A 14,090-nucleotide genomic window follows, 5' to 3' on the forward strand; every position below is an offset into this window, starting at 1 on the left:
TGCAACCCAAAGTCCTTCTGGCTGCACACAAGCCCAAGGTTGAGCATTACCTGCAAAGTAGCCCTAAGTATGAGAAGTAACTAAGCTGAACACTTCCGGTTCACTTGTATGTTCAAGGCTGTGTTTTTCAAACTGTTCCAAGCATCCTAGGATTCCCCCAGAAGCTTCTCAGGGGCTTTCCAAGGGGGAGAGCATAAGAGATTAAGAGTCTCACACTCTACCAAGTGAGCTGTCCCAGATCAATAATGATGGACGACCTTCCCCAACAAACACACTTCTGCAATACTACTGATCCTCCTTGGAAACATGTCACTGCAAGGGAGAGCTGGGTTATCCTCCAGGCTGCACACTCAGTTCACTCAGTGCAAGGAAAAGCCCTAGAATATGCCCCAGAATCCTCAGCAACACACAGGGAGCACAGCTGACAAGGCAGGCAGAAAGTTTGAAAAGCAGTGCTCAAGGGCCGCCTTCACCATTCTGGGGCCCTTCAGTGGCTTTAGGCTTCAGCAGCTCAGCCAACCAGCTTTATTGATGCTGGGGCTGATGGGAGATGTTGTCCAAAACATTTGGAGGACACCAGGCTGGCAAAGGTGGCTCCAGGAAAATGGGACACTGCTAGGCTGTTACCAGTTTGGGCACCTCCTTCCTCATGAACGTAGCAAGCAAAAGGCTGTTCATGGAACACAATGGACACAAGAACCTGAAGAAAAGCAGAGGACAGTAACCTTTGTGTTGTATACCCAAGTTAGTGAGTGCAGAACCTAACTAACAGCACCTGGGCTTTGCTAATGAATCAAATCAGCACAAGGCTAATTCACCTAGGGAAAGTCAAATCCTGACAGTAACAACCCATCAATTGTTACCATGCAGCAGTTGCTTAAGGTGTGCCAAAATGAATCCAAAGACTTTTACTGGTGAGCTATTCAAAGGAAGCTCAATCCTGTAATAACTGCAAATATTTTTGTAAAGAGAGAATGCTGGGTGCTTCTAGCATTTGGAGAAGCTTTGCTCAGTGGTGGGGCCTTTTGCATGTAGAACAGATGCCCTCCCACTGAGCAGAACCTCTCCAAATGCTTGGAAGCACCTTCCCAGGGAAAATTAAGGCTGTTGGGAGCCACTCAAGGAAAGAGGAACCTGGCTGTGGGGCATATACCTGACTGAGGAGACTCCATTTCCCAGAGGAAGACAGTGGCTCTTTCCAAGGTCTTCAGCAAAGGGCTCAGAAGACAGCAGAGGAACACAAAAAAGTTGGAGCAGTTTTCCACCTGGCTTATCTAGGGCAGAAAAAATGAAAAGAGACACAGGGACTCTGATAAGACGAAGGTTCACATATTGATCCCAACTGCTTTGTGTGGATACTGCAAAAACTTACATGCGTGATAAGCATTGATCCCACAATATAACCCATCTGGAAGTACCCAAAGCCAATGGAACTCCCTTGGGAACATGTGCAACACACTATTCTTTGGAGTAACAGCCTGCATGCCACAGAAGCTAGGCAACACCAGTGGGGAACAACATAAGCGCTTGTGCTATGATACAAACACAATCTCTATCAATAAACCACCCTTGTGAAAATTGCATGGGTTGTATCCAATGCTGGTCCTACCCACAGCAGAAGCATTGAAATGAATGTCTAAAACTAACCTAGGCCCATTCATGTCAGTGGGTACAGTTCTATTATCTGTTTTCATGGACAAAACTGCCTTGTACACACCATGTCACATTTTCAGCAGAGTGGAACTATCTACAGAAACAGCATCTCTGTAAGAAACCATATGCACAGAGAGAGGCCTGAAAGCAGCCTCTGTGTGCCCGGGAGGTGGTGCTGTGCATCCAGATGTTTTGGAACTGCAGAAAGTCTCTCCCAGGCGGTGCAGCAAGTAGAGATGAGCTCAGTGAGCTCCCCATCCTCAGCACCAGCCAGTTAATTACAGGGAACTTCGCTCCCTTCTTGAAAGAACACAGAGGAAGGTTTCAGAGCCTCAGCCCACACAGCTGGCATTTGAAGAGACAGGTTGTGAACTCGGGATGTGTCATATGGGTGCTGGGAAACAAAAGAAGTGGGAATTTATATGGTAATTTGATGTTCCCTCTGACAATGAGGATGAGGAAGGAGGGTGGCCTCCAGAGCTGTGGCACCCTTCCCACATGAAGCTAGACCCAGCAGGAGGATTTCAAGGATCCTCAGAGCAGCAGAGAAGCACAACAGACAGCAAAGGAGCTCACCTTTCCCACCCCGCTAGGAAGCCTGGTTGGGAAAAGCAGGCATCTTTTCCCCAAGAGGAACACATCTGGGCATGGGTGCAAGGTCCCTGCTCCAAATGTGGCTCCAGTGAGACCAATTTATTGAGTGTGGGTGTAAAGAAAACCCCTCGGCCACACCTCATATTGAAAAGATATCAAGCACATACCCTGAACATCGTGCTTGTACTTCATCTCCCCGCCCCCCCCCAAAAGGCTGAAAATCCTACCAAACAAAATTTCATATGGCATGAAAAGTCCTATGAAGGGGATGAGCATGGGAAGAGTAAAATATTGTGTGCAGAGTATCATATTTCCTTGCAGCAAACTTTAAAAAACAACACTGGGCTGCCTGGCCATAGCTGCCTGCAGGTGAGAGATGCGGGCAACTGGGACAGGGAGAGAGAAGGGCAAAGGGTGGGCAGAATTTCTGCCTCAGTGGCAACTGCAGGAGAAAGGGAACTCCAGTGGGAGTTTTTTCAGAATGGGGTTCACGGTACTTTGAAGCAGCAGTTTCCAGTCTCGTCGCTGTAATCACTGTCGCTGTCCGCAAAGTCATCTGTTGCCTTCCACAGCAACCTCTTCGTGAAGCGCTTTTGGGCTGTGTCACACACCAAGACATCACTGGGCATCTGGGAGGAAAGGAAAGAAACCAATTTTTGAAAACCTTGGGAAGAAGAGATATGAGGCTCTGCTGCAACCACAGGCGCCTGGGCCAGCCGTTGCCAAATGCCAAGCTGGGACCAAGTAGTGTGTCATCAGAGAACTGCTGTGAGCCCAGAGCGGCGACACACAAAAAGGCTGCCTACTGACTCTCTTCATGATTCCCTGCTCTAGCCTCACGTTTGCCCAATCAGCCTCTATTGGAAGAGGCTCCCACCATTTTGCTGCCTCTGTGTGTGTGCTTGTGCATGCAAGTTATTCAGTCCTTCCCAAGGCAAAATTACCCACCTTTAGAGAGGCTGCTTGTTGCACCTCTGCATGAGTTACAGCACTGGGCTGTCCTCCCCAAGAGGAGGCATTATCATATCAGTGTCTCATGCAGGAAGAGCCCTTTGTGGGCATAGAACTGTGGCTCTTACGTATTCCAAGAGTAATCCTTTTTGCACGCAAGAGTGGAACAGTTTTAATATCAGAAGTTTGGGAAACCCAGGCAAAATATTATCATTCCACAAGGCTGAACTCATATGGTGTTTAAATGACACACTCCTCCAATTTCCTCACTTCCCCCCACCCCTGGCCACAGCACCACACACACCTATCCTGAGAGCTTCTCTTACCTCCTCGGCAACCAACAGTCCACACTGGATCAACTTGTCCACAGCAACCTGGCAGTAGTTATACAGAGACTGGCAAGGCTAGGAGGAAGCAAAAGCAAATCAGCAGGACCTTCACTCTCTACTAGCCCAAATGAGAGACGAGAGATGGGGTGCAGCACACACCTCCATCAAGAGTGTCAGCTTGCCTCTCTGAAGTGTTTCCATGATCCTGCATTTCTCTTCTCTCCCCCCGCTCCACCTTTTTTTGTTACTAATTAGTGGTGATGCACAAGGTCCCATCCAATTATAGCAAAGCACCTTTAAATAATATTTGTCTCAATGGGGGCATTCTGTATCTGCAATGGAGAATTCATACAACCAAGTGACCCTGGTATAGTATGGAGCAGGAGTGTATAAGATTTTCCAGCAATGGCCTGCAGGAGATGTTCCAGGGACAAAAATGGGAACAGCAATGAACGCTACTCTTACTGTAGGCTACATTCCAGCTATGCAAAAGCAAGACGCTCTCACACACACTTCCCTCCCTTTCCATTCTCCAGCCAAGCAAGGAATGTGAGGAGTCATCACAGTTTAAGGACACACATCCCAGCCCAGGTAAAAGTCACTGAAGGAGGTGTAGTGCATGAAAACCAGCAGCTCAAGAGAACCAATCAACACCTGCCAAGAAAGAAAGGCCTTTGGACAGTGGCAGAAGGCCATCAGCGCAGGGCAGGGCAGGCCGCTTGGCAGAGAGTTCCAGAGCCTGGGTGTGGCTATGGGGAAAAGCCCTCGTCACCAAGCACAACTCAGGTGTTGGTGGGACACAGAGAAGAGCCTTTGAGGAAGATCACAGCAGGCAAGAAGGTTATCTAGGTGAAGCATCCTGCTCCATAGCTCTGCAGGCTTTGCAGGTGGGGCTCGGCAGGCAGAGAATGGCCCTTTCGAAATCACAGAGGGGCTCCCTACCTGGCATAGGAGGAAATCCCTGGGCAGCAGCTGGACGAGCAAGACAGTCTTGTTGTGGAGCTCTTCCTGGACCAGGACCACATCCCTGAGCTGCTCAGGGCTTCCCAGGTAGGGCAGCAGCTCCACCAGGAGGGCATTGGCAGCACAGACTGCAGAGAGGAGACAGGAAAACCATTTAGCATTTACTTGCTATGTTTGTCTCATTCCACAGCAGTTAAATTTAGTGATTTAGAAGGAGATTTATGATTTGGAAGAAGCGGGAGGCCTTGTGCAGGATGTACCTTAATTGTCCCCTGTATTGTTCCCAGAGAGAGGTGCTTGAGAATTCAGGTCTGGTCAAAATTTACCTGTTTGCTTAGAGATAGTGATATGCCTGTGGTTTTCAAACGCTTGTTTAAAGAAGTAGGTGAAACTCCTTGGGAAAGACCTGTCCTTATTACCCAAGTTACGAAAGTGCCATCTTTGGTGAAACACTTATTAAAAAGCAAGATATAGCAGGCATGAAAGTGTGCACAGTATGGAGAACACAGCAAGTCCTTTCCCCCCTTTTAAGTCACTCATGGCAATTACTTTGATAGCTACGCATGGATGGGTGAATGGGTTTCTAATAATTTCTGCAGTAAATTAACTTCTGTGGATGTATTGGCAAAGCTGAGATACAGCCCCAATTCCTTTGGCTCTTGATCTCCTTGAAAATCTCAGGTTTGCACTGGGAAATCTCCCAAAATGCTATTGCTAGCCTTGACCAAGGCCACCCACATCTTCTTTCCTAAGCTGTGCAGCCTTGCAAAATTTGGCACTGGGTGGGGGACCCACCAATGACCTTGCACAATCAGGGCCAGGCCTGCAGTAGAGACTTGAGAGAAGGGGAGTTGAGGCATCAAGAGAAACTTCTGCTCTCTTGCAATCTGCAGCATTGTGAGCCTTTTTCTTATGTACTCTTGGTGAACTTATCCCCAAATGCTGGGACCCCTCCTCCCAAACTATCTCAGCTAATTAGAAAGGAATCATTCAATCAGGCTTCCTGTGAGCCTGAGGAACCTCTAAACTCACCTCCGACCGCTTCCTGGATGAAAACAGGCAAGAGGGCAGTGCTGTGCTGGCTCAACTCTGTCATGGCTTCGTCTGTCTTCTTGGGAACCACCAGGACATCCCCCAGGGAAAGGTGGTAGAGGGAGATGCAGTGCCGCAGCAGGAACAGAGCATGCAACACCACATCACGCACCTGCCCAGAAAACCCCACATCATAGCTGCGCAGCAGGATCTCCTCAGTGAGCCAAACAAAGTCCTGCATCAGCTGGGAAAGGAAGACGCCCTAGCAGAGGACAGAAGAAAGAAGATGTTGTTGTTGTGATGAGGTAAGGAAAATCCCAGTGAGCACCATCCTTCAAGCATGCTCTTTAGAAGGCATACATAGATTGCTTCAGAACAGCCTTCCCCATCCTGATGCCTTCAAGTATGTGGGCCTCATCTTCCATTCATCCCAGCCAAAGGTTGCCAGGCATGATAGGAGTTGTGGTGTACAACATCTGGAGGGTACCAGGGTTAGAGAAGGCTGCTTTAGAACACATGCATATTGGATAAAAGTTTTTACCCCTCTCTGCATCCTAAATGGGAACAGAACAAAGGGGGAAAAAACACCGCTGTCTACTTCCATATTCAATTATGGGAACCAAGCACTGCAGCTACCATTGCCAACATCAGAAAGTTGGTTTTATGCAGAAAACAGAACAGCAATACCTCAGCTGTGGCCCTGTAAGCAAGGATCCATGGCAGCTGTGGCCCTGTAAACAAGGATCCACTGCATGGCAGAACACCTAATAAGGTCACTGACTGTACAAATGAGACACAAAGACAGTTTCTCAAAGAGCTGCTTTGTGATTGTGTGTTTTATTACATGCACGCACTGCATTTTAAGATTTTACATGTGTGTGCAAAACCAAGACTGGTAAAGGTTCCTCATGCTCTCCCCCATCTCTGTTACCCCATTTATAAAATAAGGATTAACCACAGCCTCTCCTTGCAAGATCTTTGGATCTCCAAGACCCTTATCCCTGGGGTCTTTGAGGTAAGCAGAACCTGAAGTTTGGCAGAACCAAGTCCAGTTTCCCATCATCCCCAGAGGTGCCACTAAAAAGGGTCAAAAGTCCCCCGTTGCTTCAGGAATACTTAAGAAAAGGAAATCCTGGATCCAGCTCCTTTTCACATTCTTACCTGTTTGTGTTTGTGCAGAAAGAGTGCAGACATGATCTGTACAGCCATGATGGCAGAACAGGATACACCAGCTAGAGGAGGAGGAGGAGGAGAGAGAAAGAGAGAAGAAACCACATGGTTAACTGCTAGTGCCTATGATTCCATGTGGAAAATGCTGCATGTTGAAAATACGGTGGGCTGGTGAGCCAGTAAAATGGGGCCACACAGCATACTACATTTACTGTTGCCAAAGCACATCTACTCAGTGGGACCTTGTGGGTCAGGCTGTCAGAAAAGATAAGGAGACCTGGGCAATTCTAGCCAGTGGTCAGCCTGTAACCCTTCACTCCAGGCTGCAATACAAAGGAGCATAAAGAACTCACCATTTGTACAAAAGAACCTGCACCTGCTTAACAACAAGATAAAACACTGGAAAGAGGTTGCGGGGGGGGGGGGAGTGCTACACATAGCATTATATTAACTCTCTGTCATTATAAAAAGGAAGCCAAATTCTGTCTCTTGCATAAAGTATTAAAATTAAACACATCTGCACAATCTATTCTCCATAATATAATATGAAAATGTTTATTATTTTTTCATTCAATTATATCCCCGCAACTCTAATGGCTTTCTGTATCACTGCAGATCCTTTTTACAGATAATTGTCTTTTTTTAGTTATTTTGCTTCTGAGAAGAGAAAAGGCACCTGCTTACTCAGTGAATATCAGAAATGACACCAGAGAGCATATGCTCACATGCAGAGATGGAATATCCATACAGAAACACTTCCCACCCAAGATAACTTGGGGGAAAGCCTTGTATCAGGAAAATCACCCAACTAAGCCATGGATAGGATTTTGTTTTTAAAATGAGGCAGGTTGCCATTTCAAAATATCTTGGGCTCCCACCAATTACCATGGGGCACAATCAACTGGGAAGATCTATTTGAAATGAAGAGAATGTTGTGCACAGATGAGCAGGAGGCTCTTGTGTAGCACCCACCCGTTTCAATTCATGTAGGACAATTCCTTGGCAGAGTGCACCCAGTCCATATGGATCTGCTTGCCTCCCATAAGAAGAGCCTGCAAGATCAGGCCAATGTACAGTCAAACCTCGGTTGTCGAACGCAATTCGTTCTGGAAGCCCGTTCAGCTTCCGAAACATTCAACAACCAAGGCGCGGCTTCCGATTGGCTGCAAAAGCTTCCTGCACTCAAGTGGAAGCTGTGTCCGACGTTCGGCTTCTGAAAAACATTCGAAACCTGGAGCATTTACTTCCAGGTTTTGGGCATTCAGGAGCCGAAACGTTCCAAAATGGAGCCGTTTGGGAGCTGAGGTTTGACTGTACCATTAAGTCCATCATTCTGTTCTCACAGTGGCCACCCAGATGCCCCAATAGGAAACTTGCATACTGAATTCAACCACAAACACAACCTCCCGTCCTGTTGCTTCCAGCAAGTAATATTCAGAAGCATTTCTGCCTCCAACCGTGCAGGCAAAGCATAACCATTGTGGCTAGCAGGTATTGATAGCCTTCTCCTCCATGAATATGTCATCCTTTAAAAGCATTCATCCAATCCTTCATGCTGGCCAAAAATCTGCTACCTGAGGTAGCCCCTCACTCTGCATCTCATAATGAGAGCTCAAAGGCATGGAAGTTTTCCTTGTCTCTAAACGATGTCCTGCCACAGGCCCACCATTCAAGCCCAAGGATTCCAGAGCCACAGTCTGCCTCAGCCCATCCTCCCTTCTGCAAATGTGCACAATAAGGCAGGTGGCCAAGTCTGGCTGGTGGAAGGAGAGTGGGGGTTGATCCAACTGGATCCTGCAGCCAAGGATAAAACAGAAGTCATGAACGAGATGAAGATGAAAATTGAGCACTGCAGGAGCTCTGGCTAGCAGAGAAGAACTTGAAAGGGCTGCTTCCTCTGCAGGAAAGTTCACAGCTCAGAAGAGAGGCCTTTCATTGCCCGCTAATTGTGCATGTGGTCCTGTCATCCAGATTTCCTCCAACCTTGTGTCCAAATGGCAAAACTAAGGGGGGGCATATGGGGGAGGGCATGAAGGGGGGGGCTTCAAAAGGGTCAGAGAGAAAAATCAGTGATGGGGCCCTCAGGCTGCTCCTAACATTTAGGGAGAGGAGAAGAACAAAACAAGGTCTTTGTTAAAAGATCATCTGCAGAGACAGAACAAAGCAAGTGTAGTTTGTTGTTCTTCTCTTTAGTTGATTCAAAAGAGGAATCTTCATATTCTTTTCTTCCACAGTTTGTTTAATCACCCTAATTTTTGAACACTGTAACTATTTTTCCTCGCAGGGGAGCCGCTCAATCCTCTTAACAATTTTGGTTGTGCTTTTCTGCACCTCTCCCAACTCCACAATGTGCTTCTTGAAGGGGGATTATGATTGCAGGGCAAAATTCTGCATTACGAGAAGACGTACAGGAAGATTGCACTTGGTGGGGTGCCTGAGCTGCCTTTTTAGCTGAAGAAACTGATTGCAATGGGCCAGTTTCTGTTCTTGGCTGCCCACCCCCTTGGCTGAGGGAAGCGCCTCAGCAAGATGGGTTTTTCCCGGGCAAAGCACTCTTTTTCCAAATCATAAAGCGAGGGCGGGGGGAACAGACACACACGCTTGTGAGCCATTTGCAGAAAGTCACGCAGCCTGTGCATTAGCGAAGACAGAGCAGTTCAGGTATTATACTAAAATAACCAATAATTGGAAAGTTACATCCACACTCTGGGAGACGAGCAATAAACTAAAAAAACACACCTTGACACGTGAGTTGAATATTTTATGTAACTGGGAAGGCTGTGACTGCAGCTCAGAGCCACCTAATGTGATTTGCTGCTTGGCAGAACCTTTTGGTTACCCAACACACAGACAGAAGGCTACCCAAATTGGCACAAGCTCACTTGTCCCTTCACATTATTTTGGATTAGGCAGGCCCCCTGCCCTCGTGAGCCAGGGAGGAGCCCCATGGGCCACCACTGGGGTCACACTGAACTTCAGGGGGTGCTCCGAGTGCCTTCTTGGAGGACAGTGCCACAGAGAGGAGTTCCTGACCTTCTCCTGGCCTGGGAAGTGTTCTTGCACTGCACTTTGCCAAGTCCTCAGGGCATCCCTGAAGCTCAGCATTCCCCAACTGAGAAGCAGAGGAGAGTCACGGAATCCCCACCAATTCTGGATGATGACCAAGGGCCTCCCTATGCCAAGGGAGATGAGGCACTTCTTAAAATATTCTTATTTTGCTTAAATGCCTTTGATCTGTCCCCATCTTTCCAAATATTATTCTTCAGCCTCCAAAACAAGCCCTTTTCCTACTGCTGCCACAAAGTGCTCATGGCCTCAGCTGCATCCACAGTTTGTGCCGCTTCTCGACCAGTCTGAGGCGGAAGCTAGCAGCTTGCATGTAGGCATCTGCCTGCAGGGCCATCTGTGGCCCTGATGAAGAAGCCACTTCCTTCTTTCTGCTTCTGCCATGCAGACAGGAACAGATGGCACATCTGCCAAATGAGCAGCACATATAGCCAGCCACTTGTGCCAGGAACACGACATGGAGATCCTCGAAATAATGTACCAGAGCTGGGCGAAGCAGAACACCTCGGCTAACCACTTGCTTGTGCTTCCTCAGCCTCTGGTTTTTGGCAGCACTGACTCGAAATTTTAGAGCCATCACCTGGAAGCTGCACTTATTTAAATAAAGATCTCTGTGCAAACAGAAACTGGGAGTTCCTTCAAAAGCCTAGAACAGCATTTCCCAAACTTTTTATATCAAACACTCCCCCCTCCCAAGTTAAAACTGGAAACATGGTGCACCCTTGCCAAAATTGCATCTTTTTACATTCAATCCCCTCTCTCAGTGGCAGCTCCTAAACCAGGCTTCCTCAACCTCGGCCCTCCAGATGTTTTCAGACTACAATTCCCATCATCCCTGACCACTGGTCCTGCTAGCTAGGGATCATGGGAGTTGTAGGCCAAAAACATCTGGAGGGCTGAGGTTGAGGAAGCCTGTCCTAAACTATCACCCTCCCTACAGCGTGGCAGGCCCAATGCCTTTGCTTCTGTCATACGACAGTTAAGGTATTTCATTTTGTGGGATCCACCTCTCATGCTGAATCTATACTGTCCTGGTTTTTGCTGGAATGGTTTTCCAACTTCCTCTTTTAAAAATTACTGTATACTGTATTTCTGTAACCTATTTAAAAATATATATTGAACGAGCCAAGGGCAGCTCATGTGGTCCTTCTCTCCCCATTTTCTCCTCACAGCAACCCTGTAGGTGGAGCTGGTAACAGGGATCGACAGGCCCAAAGTCTCTCAAGGAAGGATTTGAACCTTGGTCTCCCCATCATAGGCCAGCCTTCTAATCACTGCATCACGTTAGCTCCAGAGTGTGCAAAAGTAAGCATTTCCTGCCCTTGGAGGAGTGCCCACTTCTCATGTTACTTTCTAGGCCTTTCTTCTGAATGAGATGGCAAACCTGGCAAAACTCATGCAGCAACATGAAGGGCTGCCTCTTCTTGGGAAGGGGAGGGCATTCTGCTGTGTTCACAGCAAGAATTATCATTAAATTGCATCTGATGCACAAATGCAGCAGAATGATGCCCAGCCACCCTGCTAAGCTTAACTGGAAGGCCAGCCCCGAGCACAGAAACATTCAGAGCCACAGCAAACCACCTCCTATCAGGACGGGCACCTTAGACTCATGTAGTCCAAAGCAGAAATTATCAATCACTGCAAAAGCTGTGCAAGAAGGGCTAGGAATCTGCCTTCTCAATAAAACAACTATCCCAGACAAAATTACTACTCACCGCTCAGTGTGTGTAGGCCCAAATTGTACACCAGTATTTCCTGTTCTGTGTTCAGAGCTATGATGCCTTTAGACCCTGGTGACCATTGTTCCAGTTTCTCACAATCCAAAATGCTACAGCTAGGAAGGTGGGCAAGGGAAGGATGATGGGGAATGAACAGTTTTTACAAAAACAATATCACAAGTACAGATGTTGTTGCTTCCCCACACACCCTGGGCTAGTAGTGTTAATCCTTTATCTATTTATTAACATATATATATATATATATATATATATATATATATATATATATATAATCTCACTCTTTCTCCAAAGGAGTTCAGAAAGGCATAAGCAGTTGCATACACATACACACACTTCATCCTCTCAACAACCAAATGCAGTAGAGTAGGCTAAAAGGTGATGACACCCAGTGAACCTCATGGTGAAGTGGAGTTTTGAACCTAGATCTTCATGGTCCCACTCTGACACTCTAGGTAGAAGTGAAAGCGAAAGGACCCCTGGAAGGCTAAGTTCAGGACAGACTTTCAGTCATGTGGCCAGAATGACTAAACCACTTCTGACGCAACAGAACACCGTGACACTGTTTACCTTCCCACCACAGTGGTACCTATTTATATACTTGCACTGGTGTGCTTTCAAACTGCTAGGTTGGCAGGAGCTGGGACAGAGCAATGGGAGCTCCCTCTAGCAACACTTGCCTTGTATTCCTTAGCCACACCCACTTAACACCACCAATTTTGGCCATGCCCTTTCTTTTAAACAGATTCAGCAGTACCTCTTGAATAAGCAGACGGTTCCAAGACCTGTGCCGTTTTTTTAGAAATTAAGCCATACATTCCACAGTAGCTTCTGAAACTTTTAAAGCAGGGCTGGCGAAGCTCAGGCCAGGGGCATAGATGTGGCTCTCAGGATTCCTCCCAGGCCACAACCCCTCAGCAGACCTTTCCGGTGGCCTCCACAACCACTTTTGCCTGACACATCCCTTCACTGTGGCAAGGCTTAGAGGATGGAGAGGGGTGCCATAGAAACTTCTGTTTTTTCATGACTGGGCCATAGCCTACAGTACAAAAGGTAAGAAATGAATCTGTTGCTTGGCCCACTGGCATGCAGCCCCCAGAAGGTTGCCCCTGAGATAATGCAACCCTTGGCATGAGAAAGGTTTCTCACTCCTATTTTAAAGCTTACAGAGGCCCTTACTGCTAGGGCTTATACCAGCGCTCCCATTACAGGCTTTCAGCATTGTTTTCAGCTGGCACACACCACCAACTAAAGCAGACATTGTCAGAAAGGATCGTGAGGGGCTGCCTTTACCAAGTCAAACCATTGGTCCATCTAGTTTAGTAAACTGCCAGAGTGGGCAGAAGGTGGGCAGGGATCTTCGGGAAAATTGTTGGATGATTTACTGTCGACTGGCAAAAGTTTCTGTCTCCCAGCAGTTTAACTGACTCTTAAATTAGGCTATTCAAATCTCTTTATCTGTAGCAATTCACCTGTAGATTTGCATATGTAGGGTACGCCTGCATATAAGTAACTGGCTCCTCCTGAGCCTCCCACCCTTCTATGCAGTTGCCTTTGCCACTGATGAATGGGAGTAACTTTGTTCCACATTTGCTCCTGACTGCTGCAGGCTGAGGGGGCAAAGCCTCCCATTCTAACAGATGACACCATAATAACATTAAGTTATTAAGCCTGCCATCCACACAAGGGCGTTCTTGGAATATTTGACCCTGGTCAAACCTTTGGTGGACAACTGCCAATTTTTAACTAGCCAGCTGACCGGCAAGCCAACCTAATTATAGTTTATATTAAAGGCCTGTGATCTTAGCTGTCCAGAGTCTGACAAGAAGCCAGAGGTTTTCATCTTGCTTGCTAAACGGCTTACAGGATGCTGAAGCTGTAATTTCTGACAAGTACGTAAGACCTGCTGTTGGTTGCAATCAACGTTTACTTCTGCTGGGAATTTGGATGCTAAAGAGATATTATTCTAGCTGTTCTTGCAGAAGCTATTGTTATGAAGAAATCTAAAAATTTCCTGAGGTCATGCACTGATCAAAGGTATCAAGAGACAATATGAAGCTATAGTATCCTTGTTGAGCTATTTTTAGTTAAACAGTTCAGGATTCTTCCACTACATCCTCACATAAATATGTGAAGACCCCGGTCAGCAGAAAGCATTGCTCAGCTTCTGACTCAGAAGAAGCTTATTATTTGTCAGTAGCAAACTTGTGACTTTTGAGTTTATTGTTGGCTTCCTGTAAGCTTTTGCATGCCATTTCAACATGTTTCTTAGAAGCAGACTTATGGGTCTGTAAAAAAATGGCTCATACTTGTCTCATCTTCATTCCCTTAAGATCTCTGAGTAAGTTTCTGATTCTCTTTCCCATCTAAAAGAAGGGAACCTCATCACTGTAAAATGAGCAGCCAGAAGACTCTAGAATCTAGACCAAAGCAAAACTCTGGCCTGGAGCACCTTAAGACCTGACCTGTACACACACCCCACCACCCAGCAATTAAGCTATGGGGTGGGGAGATCCCACTAGGAAGCAGGAAGAGATCCTACTGACCCCAGGGGAGCTTTCTTCTTAAGCTTAATTGCTCCACAGAGGGGTGTTTT

General features: G+C 46.9%; 1 protein-coding gene across 17 annotated transcripts in view; it reads right to left on the reverse strand.

Annotated features, from left to right (window-relative positions):
• The window catches only part of GPAT2 (glycerol-3-phosphate acyltransferase 2, mitochondrial), an 87,553-nt gene that overhangs the window by 5,088 nt on the left and 68,375 nt on the right, over positions 1-14,090 (reverse strand). For all 17 annotated transcript variants that reach the window (XM_083629362.1, XM_083629368.1, XM_083629372.1 and 14 more), the window contains 7 exons: positions 11,474-11,592; positions 6,684-6,754; positions 5,523-5,784; positions 4,470-4,618; positions 3,525-3,602; positions 2,745-2,876; positions 1,154-1,274 (listed from right to left, as the gene is read on the reverse strand). In XM_083629362.1, the coding sequence (XP_083485488.1) occupies positions 1,154-1,274; positions 2,745-2,876; positions 3,525-3,602; positions 4,470-4,618; positions 5,523-5,784; positions 6,684-6,754; positions 11,474-11,592 (932 nt within the window). The remainder of the gene's footprint in view (positions 1-1,153; positions 1,275-2,744; positions 2,877-3,524; positions 3,603-4,469; positions 4,619-5,522; positions 5,785-6,683; positions 6,755-11,473; positions 11,593-14,090) is intronic.

This window comes from Podarcis filfolensis (assembly GCF_964270895.1).
Source record: "Podarcis filfolensis genome assembly, chromosome: 8".
Classification (NCBI taxonomy): domain Eukaryota; kingdom Metazoa; phylum Chordata; class Lepidosauria; order Squamata; family Lacertidae; genus Podarcis; species Podarcis filfolensis.